The sequence below is a fragment of the Lotus japonicus genome, chromosome 1 (assembly GCF_012489685.1).
Source record: "Lotus japonicus ecotype B-129 chromosome 1, LjGifu_v1.2".
Classification (NCBI taxonomy): Eukaryota; Viridiplantae; Streptophyta; class Magnoliopsida; order Fabales; family Fabaceae; genus Lotus; species Lotus japonicus.
In genome coordinates, this window is record NC_080041.1 from 13,348,071 (window position 1) to 13,359,264 (window position 11,194).

The window sequence follows — 11,194 nt, forward strand, 5'->3', positions numbered from 1 at the left end:
AGGTGGAGAAATAGTCAGCTGTGTCCAGTGATTCAGAAAAAACTTGATGCAATAAAGGACTATTCAGAAAGCTGGAGACCTAACTGGAATGGTGACACTGTACATGGACTATTTGAAGTTGAGAGGGACAATGATAAGTATGCTGTCAATGTTGCCATCAGGTCATGCGCTTGTAGGAGATGGGACCTGACTGGGATTCCCTGTGTGCATGTTGTGGCCTGTATGTGGTATAATCACCATGTTCCAGAGAATTATATGGACATGGCATACAGGTTAAGAACTATCAATTTTTTCTTAATTAATACTGCATTATGTTGATAAACATATGTGTAAACTAACAATTTGTTTGTATTTTTTTCAGGAGGCACACATTTCTGAATACCTACTCTCACATAATCCTCCCAAACAATGGGCCCAAATTATGGCCAGAAGTGGAAGCAGCACCTCTAAATCCACCTTTTGTGAGGAGGGCCCCAGGAAGGCCTAAAAAACAGAGGAACAGAGCAAATGATGAGCCTAGGAACCCTAATAGGCTGAGGAGGATTAGTTCCACTGTGAGATGTAGAAGGTGTGGAGAGCCTGGACACAACAAGAGAACCTGCAAAGGTAAAACTGCAGCTGATAGGACAATCCCAGTAGGAGGCAATCAGGTAATGAATTCAAGAAAATTTTGTGCTTATCAATTAAATTTTGTTAAAGTTGTGAATTTACTTTAGTTGATTGTATTTGATTTCAGGAAAATACTCAAGTTCTTCAACCTGAACAAAGGAATGCTCAAGGTACAGGGACTAGAACTAGAGCTAAGAAGAGGAGTGCTCAATCTGGACCAGGTGAAACTTCAGCTCAAGGTGCTGCAAATAACTAGCCTGCACCAACAGCTCAAGCTACTGCATCTTCTCAGCCTCCACCCACTGCTCCGGTAATTTCCCAACCTCAACACATTGCTGCTGCATCTTCTCAGCCTCCCCCCACTACTCCAGCAAATTCCTAGCCTCAACAAACTGCTTCTCAGCCTGCGCCTACTGCCACTACATCTCAGCCAAATGCACCAAGGAGGAGAGGAAGAAAGAGGAATGCAGAAGCAATTAGTGGCACTCAGTAGTGTTTTAGGATATGTGATTCTATTTGATGAACTTGTCTAAGTAATTTGGTCTTGTAATGAACCTATAGTCTTGTGGATGGTGTTTTTATGCTTGTGTTTTGGATGTTTAAGTGATTGGATTTGATGGACCAAGTATGTTTTGGATGGTTATGTAGGTTTTTTATGTAGGTGTTTTGGATGGTGGATTTTGTGGATGTAACAACTATGGTTATTCCTTCTAATATATGAGGCTGTGTTGAACTAAATTCCTTAATTGGTTCATGTCTATTATGTTGATTCTTATTCCTATTAGGAGTCCATGTGCATTATGTCCAAGAATAATTGCACAGATCAAATGTTCCATTTACAAGTTTTTCATTTGCCTTTTGCATGTTTCTTGTGGGTTCTCATGGATGAATGCCTTTCATAAACAGAAAATTTTGTGGAAACAAAAACATTACTTCAACCAACATAATCAACATCTTTTCATTAATTAAATCAAAATGGGGTTACATTAAGTCACTATTCTCTGGTTCATAAGATACAACACATTTAAGTACAATTCAACCAGAGAATTTCCTAGGATCTCTACTTCTTTACATAAGCTACAAACAACACAAGATTCAGAGTCAATGCCATTATCAAACAAGCAACCAAGATTCTCTCTCTGTTCTTGAACTCCTCATTCTTCTTTGTTAAGACAACAATCATCTTCTTCTTCCTAGCATTGTCATCAGCATCATGCCATTGAAAGAAGTTGCACATCTTCTTACGATGAACCTGCACATTGTATCAGACAAATTAGATTGAGAGAGGAAAGATGAAGTAAGAGGGAGCTCATTCAATTAGTTTTCATACCTCAAACAACCCACAACCGTAGAATCTCCTTCCACGATTCACTCCTGTCCATGTCGTCACCAGTGGACTTTCAACACCACAATCGCACAACTCAACTCTTCGCCTCCTCTCAGAACCAGTGGAGGTTGAAGACATGTCGCGAAACCCAGCACTCCCATGGGAAATATCATCTCTGCTTCGTGATTCATGCACCCTACGTCGCGAATCGGCATCAAAATCCCACGAATTGGGTGTGGCTCCAGAACCTCCCATGGCTAGGGTTCGTGAATTGGGGATTTGGAGGAGAAGAACACGATGGGGAGAAGAAAATCAGAGGGTTAATGTTGTGATAAGGCTCACGTGATTCTCACGTGTTTAGTCTTAATGCCACATCAGAAAAAAAAATGCCATGTCACACAAAAACGTTAAGTTTCTAACGGCAAATTAGCTGAGGGACCAAAACTGCTAACGGAGATAAACGTTGAGGTACCATTATGCTATTTTCAAACGTGGGGGATTAATATTGCACATTTTTGAAACGTGGGGACCAAAAGTGCTATTAAGCCTAAATAATAATATAGAATGTTGAGAAACAACTCATCTCAACAACATGGGTACAGTACCTGATCAACCAAAAGGCTGACAAAAACCAACCATCACAGCGAAAACCTTCCCAAAAACCTCTAAAAAACTAGCAAACACCCACCACAACCCATCCAAAGACCCAAAACACCTACAACCCATAAAACCAAACATCAACCAAACCCCTGTCAAAAGCTGTGAGCAAACCCTAAAAGAAAAACAAACGAACAGAAAAAACAAAGACTAAAGGAACTAGTCCAAACGCAGCCTCAGACAAGTGAGGAGAGCCGGCGATCCGATCGATCAAAACGGGTCCACACCCAACTTTTCAAAGGACGAAACATGGTCGAGAATAGCAGAAAACAAGGGTGCAAGAGGTGACCGTGACGGAACAGAAACGTGAGCCTCGCCTATCACCATCAGACTTAACTCACAAACACTATCAATGAGCCACGCAAAATTGGAAGCAACACTTTAATCTTTTAATCTTTAACACTATAAATGTATGAAACTATATACAAATCTATAACTATATATTAGTTCTCAAATAGTGAAATATGCTACAGATTTGAAACAAAAATTAGAATGCTACTGCCTTGGCCTTCTTGTGTTTGATCACAACTTGCCTCTAATCGTTACAAGCTAGGAAGGAATTGTAGTGCTACTATAGTACTATTGAGGAACTGCTTCTTCTAGAACTTCATTTTCCATTGGGCTAAAACTCACCCGTTTCTGCAAAATTTAAAAAAGAACATTAACATAATTCCTAGAAATTAATACCCAAATAGTACTTAGTAGCTAACTAGAAAATGAAACCAAGTACGAGGAAACTGCAAATATCATTAGCTAACTTGTCTAAGTCTCCGATAACACTTATTTTATTTAGGGCCGCAACGAGTAAACGACGAGCATTTTATAGAGTTCACATGTAATGCTACAAAATTTGGACATTGTTTTCCAGTGCATGTTATGCAATAGCGTGGAATATATAAATTCCAGCTATTGATGAGTTAAAATGTTTGACATTATTCAAAGCAAAATCAAGTACTTATTTCAAACTCTAACTAATCACTCTCAAGTCTCAAACTGAAAGCAACGTGTTTTCGATTTTGAGGCCATCAAACATCTATTTGTGTGAAAAGAACTACTTTTTTATTTTGAGTATTATATTGCCACCTCAAAAAATTTATTTAAATGACTGAAAATAATTTTTTATAATATATATTTAAAATTCATTTTTCATTGTACACAATCATTTTTTGTTTCATTTAACAGAAGCGGTAAAGGCTCAGGATCAAAACTCAAACAAAGACAGTCTCGAGAAAAAAGAGATTGATATTGCTACCTCAGTACCCCTTTTTACTTACTTTTCTTTCTGAAATCACCCTCATTCTTCTTTGACCTTCTCGCTCTTCACGACCATCTGGTTTTTGGCCTCAGGTTTTTTAAAACTCAGTATGTTTTTCAACAAGTTAACCCGACAACAAATGCATATTTTATGTATGAGGTTTTAAGTCACGATATATGCAAATAATCATAAATATGCACCCAACATTATAGGAAAATACTACTTCAAAGTGAGGTGGGGTTTGAGGTTGGTGGGATGCTAAAATCAACTCTCCAAGGAAAAATAAAAAATCCATGAACAATCAGTAAATCCATGAACAATCAGTCTGCAATTCTAAAGGGTCCTCTAAAACTCGGCAACCCAAAATCTAACGAATGAAAACTTCCTACCAACCAGTCTACCATTTTATTAGATTCCGTGGAACATGATAATGCTTAACTGTCTAAACTTTTTTAAGCATTGAAGCATACAAGTGAGAAATATTTTAATACAAAGTAAACTCAACATGACTAATTTACTTATTTAGAAATCTATAATGCCTGAGAACATATTTTTTTAAAAAAAATTGTTTCAAATTAAAGTATAAAAATGTCATATTTTCAAACCTACTTCTCGAGAAATATTTTAAAATTTCTTAATACAAACTCAACCTAACTTTATTCTCATTTCTCAATCAAATTTAAAATGTTGGGAAGCAAAAGAAAGAAACATATTATTATATATAGATATAAAAAGCATAAATAGTCAAAATATATACGCTTGCATTCCACAACAAGAAAACGACTTTGTTTATGCAATCACATGCCATTGTCGACATCACCATTAAGCAGCGCCATAATTAGCGCCCGTGAACACCCAAACGTCCAAACTAACACGACAGGAAAGTTCAAGCAACTTTCAAACATTCAAGAACGCGATTTCTCAATTTTAAAATAATTTTTCCTTTAGTATGCTAAATTGTTATTACAATTACGATTCGGGTACAATGAAAGTTAAGGATTAATATGATTTATGAAAATCGAACCCTAAACCTAGACATTCAAAACAACTATTTTTACTATTATGGCCAACACCTAATGTAATTTTATAATGGAATTGTAAAGGACGTTCACTGTTAGTATAAATTTTGTTTACACAGTTATTCAATTAAATTTTGCGACAACATAATTAGAATTTAAAACGAAAAATTATCTTTCCTCCTACGTGACACATTGTGATTAATTAGCGGTGTAAAATTATTTTTTCGGTACGTATTTATTAAACTCTTAAGGTAATAACACTTACTAATAAGATAAAATAATTATATATTGATATTACTAAATCATCAAAAAAAAAAAACAAAGATAGTAAGACATACCCCACGTGGTTTGTGACCATGATGGTGCGATACCCTCACTCCACCATCATCCGCCGACACATCACCACCACCCTCGCCGGCGTACAACCTCATAATCTTCTCCGCCACCTCAGTGCCGTCGTTGCTCTCCTCCATAAGCTTCTCCAGCTGGGCCCTAGGCAGCCTCATCTTAACTCTCATGGGCCCATCCAGGCCCACGTTCGTCGTTGGCTGCCTCACAAGTGCAAGGTCCGAAACGGAGCGTTTCGAGAGCATCAATAGCTCGAGCCTATCCTTAGCTTTCATGCCCTGTATACCACTGGATCGCACCCTCCTCGGCAGTGACGACGACGACGCCGTTTTTACCTCCTCTGGTTCCTGAACTTTCGGTAACTCCACCACGAAGTAGATTTTCTTGGGCTTGAGCTCTTGGTTGGGCTCAAGTGGCCTGGCCCGAAGCCCAAAATGCTTCACCGCTTGGGAATCAAGGAGAACGTGACCGGGGTAGTCTTTTACTACGTCGTTTGCAGTGGCTGGCATCTTCACTTTGAAGGTTTCTCCATCAACCTTCATCACTTTTGCTCTTTTGCTTCTTCCAATTGTGTTTCCCATTTTTGATAGCTTCTAGTTTTCTTTATCTTGTTCTATGTAGTGTGAGCTTTGGGGTGGTATTTATTAATTTATATTGAGATTAATATAGTAGTAAGAGGTTGACAAAATCAAAATTGAATTTTGGGGTGTGGGCATGTGTGAATGGGTGGAATTTTACTATCTAGATGTATAGATTCCATTTAAGAAAAGGTTTGGTTAGTGGTAAATAGTAGTGGGAAAACTTTGATTAGGGTTATAATTATAAGGGTTGTGGGGTAGGCCAAACCAACCTTCAATCTTAATCAATGTTATTGTTATGGTACTCCTACCCATTCAGGAAAAGAGGAAAAAGAAGTGGGCTAACCTTATATTCTTTTCATATGTCCAGTGCCCACTTGTCTAAAAAAGCAGAAAGCGTTAATTATAATAAATATGAAGATGATATGCATATCTTGAAAGAGTTCAATGTTCTATTCATTTCAGCAATCATAACTTTGTATTATTCAAATAATTTAGATATAAAGTTAGTTTGAATTCAATGATTTGAGGTTAGAATAATTTTAGATGGAAATGCTTAAATGACGGTACATGTAAATACTTTAAAAATAATATTAATACAACTAACCCAGGCTTAAATGAGTTGATGAGAGGGATTAGTTCAACTTATTAAAATAGTTGGGGTTCGATTGTGATCTATAGGAAAAATGGTGAATTTTGTGTTACTCATGAATTATTTTGGGTGTGGTAATGCTCACATTAAATATCTCAATAGATAATTGTCATGTGCGATAGGGTTTGTCGAGGTTTTTTGACGACAGAGAGGGCGACATTTAGAGATTGTGGTCGGTGAACGATAAAAATGATGGTACGGTTATCTGATGTCTCTATTTTAAAACAAAATTTTGGTTGTGTAGAAGAGGAGAAGGGTTGGGAAATGTGTCTGAATGATTACTTTGTAAATAATAATAACAATAATAATAACAATTATTAACACTTAAAATTTATAAAAAAAACATTAATACAAATTTATGAATGTTCATTATGAATGTTGAACTGGTATATTTTTTGATACTCATTATTTTAGTACCACATTTTAATATGACTAAAGCTACCACAGTTAGAAGAAAGAATTGACACAGATCAACACGAGGATTAAATTAGTTTTTACAGAGAAAAATAATGATAAGATCTGTATCTTCACTAGTCTTATTCCTTTTTAGTGTGCCCATGCTGAGTCAGTTAGTAAGTTTTAGCATGGCAAGCAACTCTTGAAATGGATAAGGCCATCAAGAGGCCTTTCACTTTTTGACCCCTTTTTCATTCTTTTTTTTTTTCGTCAAGTACCTTAAACAAATGGAATTCCGTGACCCCCCAAAAAAAAGGGTGGAGAGGTGCTCACACTCACACCTAACGTCGATGATTCTGTCCAATTTTGACTTTCCATAATTGGGTTCAAGTACACTATTTTGTAGGGGTGCAGGTCGACCCAACTAGATCCAAAGATAAATGTTTGGTTCGATTCAAACTCGCGCATCTATTAGATCTATTATGTGCCAACTCGAGAATATCGGTTCAAGTCTCGAATTTGGAAAATTCGTAACTAGAGAATATTTGATTCTCAAACCCTTTGGTCACTTGGTGCAATGGAGGGTTCCACTCCATAATCTGCTTTGATTCATGCAGCTACTATGGTCATAGCTGGCGCCTCCTTTCCCAACCATAAGTTAACGTTGTCATCCTCGTTTAGCTCCTTTGGTTGTCCTTTAGCCATCGTCCTGCGTGTTTTGTTCCAGTCACAATCTTCTTATCTCCTTGTTCAGTTCTTCCAGTTTTCCTTCGTGCGCCCCTGTTAAGCTAAAAATTACAAGTACTACGATTCTCGACATCATGGTGCAAAGGCATATTCTCGACAGAAAGGGTTACGGCGAGACCGGCGACTCAGCACATGGTGTCCCCCAAAGCCAAGTTAACAAGAGCTATATCTCGACAAACTCAGCAGATGAAGAAATCTCGATCATCCTAACAGAAGAGGCAGTTACCGAGTAACAAGCAACTACAAGCACGTGCATATACCCACGATGCCACGAATAGCAACGGTCACCCACGACTCAGAACCATCCACGTGGCAATAGAGTCACGTGCGCGAAGACCACCGGCTAAACGTGGGGTATGGCGCCAAAATTCAAAACCCACGAAGCCATTATGCATTCAAGAAAACCGCCAAGAACGTGCGAAGAAAGAACACTATAAATAGAGGAAGTAGCAGCAGAAGAAGAGGTTCCCAACTTAAACTCTGAAAAATTCACCAGAAAGCTCTAATGTCCGCATCAATGAGACTCGAGGAGCGAAACGTGATGATGGAGGAGTATGTTGCAGAACCAACACTTTAGTTTCGCTGCATTTCAGCTTGTTGATTTCCAGTTCTTTTGTGTAGTTTGTTTGTCGAAATCTGCAGTTCATGTAGTTTTCATGCTATTTTAGTTTGTTTGACTGTTCTGTAATCGACTCGTATTCAATAAAATCTAGTTTCATTTGAGTTGCTCGTTGTTGTCGAAAACACATTTATTCACACACTACACTTTGGCAAAGCGTTTTCTCAAAAGGACCCTGAAATCTAAACTTCCTTTAGTCGAACTAAGAGAATATTTGTTTACCAAAAATCGACGTAAACAAATTGGCACGCCCAGTGGGACCGTTTTTGTGAAAACTAAGTTTTACAGAAGCGTTTTGTGTGTTTCGTTTGATGCATGCTATTTGGTATTTGTTACTTGCCTTGATTGTGATTTATATGCACCTGAGAAGTGGTAAGACTATAAGTATGGCGAGCAATCGAGGAAGAACCTCTCCTCAAGGGTCTAACGTGGGTAATCAGAGCAGCCCTGGGGGAAGTAGCGGTAACAATAATGAAGAAGTGTCTACGGGAATGAGGCCTACCCAGAATGTAGCAATCTCTGCAGTTGCAGAAATGCCTGTATCCACATCAGTACAGGCACAGATTGTTCCAACGGTTACGAGGGAAAACATGCCTTATGGTATGCCTACGTCTATGATGCAAGGCATACAAGGCACGTATTCGATGTTCCCTGAAAATGCTCCCCCATTCAGCATACCCCCTTTTGGGGCAAATGGAACAATGCTAAATTTAGGGAGTCAAGTTAGCCCTCCTATTCCTGGATCAAGTTCACAAATTTATTTATCTACAGGTATGAATACTGGTTCACTTCAAGCTATTAGGCAGCAAGTAGATGATAGTAACCATGAAATGGTTAACATGCTATCTCGACAGATAGGTGAGCTAATCAACCCTGTGCTCCAAAATAATAATGCCAATAATCAGCATTTGGCACGACAGATGGATCGTTTGGCGACAGCCCTGGGGGCACCAGTCGAAATCCAACCGGCACCAGGGATTAACCAAATCCCGTTGCCTAACCATGTCCCTGCCCCTGTGCGTTATCAGGCGCCGCAACACCAAGAGATGAGGGCAAACCCTTTGTACGATGCAGTACAGCCACCATTGCAAAATGTGTATATGGTAAACAGGGAAGAACACGCTGATGGTGTGCTAGAAAGAATTCGACACCAGAATGCTGGGGGGCAACAAAATGTTGCTGCTGTAGTGGAACAATTGTTGAACCAACATGGTTTCAACGTAGGTTTCGCGAATAGACCCCATTTCGTGTCGGCCTTTACAGAGGAGGTTCTCGAATCAGAACTTCCTCGAGGCTGGAAGGTCCCTAAATTCACTAAGTTCTCGGGGGATTCAGGAGAGTCCACTGTAGAACACATAGCCAGGTACCAAATCGAAGCAGGGGACTTGGCCATCAATGAAAATTTAAAAATGAAGTACTTCCCGAGTTCTTTAACTAAGAATGCATTTACCTAGTTCACCACCCTCGCCCCTAGATCAGTCCACACATGGGCTCAGTTGGAAAGGATTTTCCATGAACAGTTCTTTAGGGGAGAGTGCAAAGTGAGCTTGAAGGATTTGGCTAGCGTCAAAAGAAAGCCAGCAGAATCTATTGATGATTATCTAAACAGGTTTAGGATGCTTAAATCTCGATGTTTCACTCACGTCCCTGAACACGAGTTAGTGGTCTTAGCCGCTGGTGGTTTAGAGTATTCTATTAGAAAGAAAATCGATACTCAATACATTCGAGATATGTCTCTGCTCGCAGATAGAGTAAGGCACATCGAATTGCTAAAGGCCGAAAAGTCTGAGGAAAGGGCCAAGACTACTAAGTGGCCAAAGAAGGAAAAAGTGGCGTACATAGATGCTGACCCAGTATGTCAAAGTCCATGTGCCTATCGAGAAGTCCCTGCAGACGTCGAATTAAATGATGTCAATCTGGCTGAACTTCAGCCAGGTGACCCTTATGTTTGTAAAGCATTGAAGCCACGTGAAAACAAACTTGGGGAGGAAAACCCCAAGAACACGATTCCTGCTGTGAAAACTTATACTTTCGATGTGACCAAATGTGATGCAATTTATGATATACTTGTGTCTGATGGTTTGCTTGTGGTCCCTAAAGACCAAAAACTTCCTTCTCCTGAACAAAGGAAAGGGAAGAAATATTGCAAATATCACAACTTTTTTGGCCATTGGACCTCACAGTGTGTTCGTTTCAGGGACCTTGTGCAAGGGGCATTGGACTCAGGGAGACTCAAGTATGATGAAAAAGCCACAAGCCAAATGAAGATCGATTCTGATCCACTGCAGATAGCTGAGGCCAACTATGTAGAGCCTTTCTACATTGGCATGGTCGACATTTCTGAAAAGCTAGGTCTGGGCTTGACGCTTGAAGAGGCAAGAGAAGAAAACATAACTGTCGAAGAGCCAGAAGTCGAGAAAGAAGTGAGCTTAGAAGAGGTTTATCCCAAGGCTGGAGAAACTCTCGTCGAGTTTCTATCCCGGAGCAAAGATGGCGAGAAAGAAGTCATGCTGTGCCCTCGATGCAGCGCCGTTTTCGACAAATCTGCAGCCAAGGCCTACCAAGATTCAGAAATGAAAATGCATTATCAGAAGAGAGCTCCTGTGTCCAGGAGATTGAAGTACCCCCATGAGGAGTGGGTTGAGAGAGATCAGGAACTCGATGGCCATAAAGGCCAAGGGTTAAGAAGCAAGGACAAGACTTATGTCCCTGACGCTGGGTTACCAAAAAATCAATGGTTTAAGTCAGCACCTCCAAGGCCAAAACCATACCCCAAGTGGCAGAAAATCGACTTAGGCCAAGGGTCATCTTACATCAACAATTCCCGCGTGTCGCGGAATTATTCCTATGGCTCTGGGAATTATTATGCTCCTGAACAAATGACCAGAACCCAGTTCAGACGTTTCCTGAGGAAAAGGAAAGCGGAAAGGGAAAGGGGTGGCAAGTTCCGTTCATTATGGGACATAAAGCCAGAAGACAACCCTCAC

General features: G+C 39.6%; 1 protein-coding gene across 2 annotated transcripts; it reads right to left on the reverse strand.

Annotated features, from left to right (window-relative positions):
* Positions 1–1,574: 1,574 nt before the first annotated feature.
* LOC130733728 (uncharacterized protein At1g66480-like) lies at positions 1,575–6,005 on the reverse strand. Of its 2 annotated transcripts, XM_057585976.1 has the most exons (3): positions 3,868–5,199; positions 1,940–3,232; positions 1,575–1,861 (listed from the first exon to the last, which is right to left on the reverse strand). In XM_057585976.1, exons 2-3 carry the CDS (start codon positions 2,189–2,191, stop codon positions 1,670–1,672), a joined length of 444 nt encoding a protein of 147 aa, XP_057441959.1. In that variant the 5' UTR covers positions 2,192–3,232; positions 3,868–5,199; the 3' UTR covers positions 1,575–1,669. The 2 variants fall into 2 exon arrangements, with proteins under 2 accessions (XP_057441959.1, XP_057441958.1); XM_057585975.1 differs by lacking the exons at positions 1,575–1,861; positions 3,868–5,199 and adding an exon at positions 5,206–6,005 and having other exon boundaries at positions 2,947–3,232.
* Positions 6,006–11,194: the final 5,189 nt, after the last annotated feature.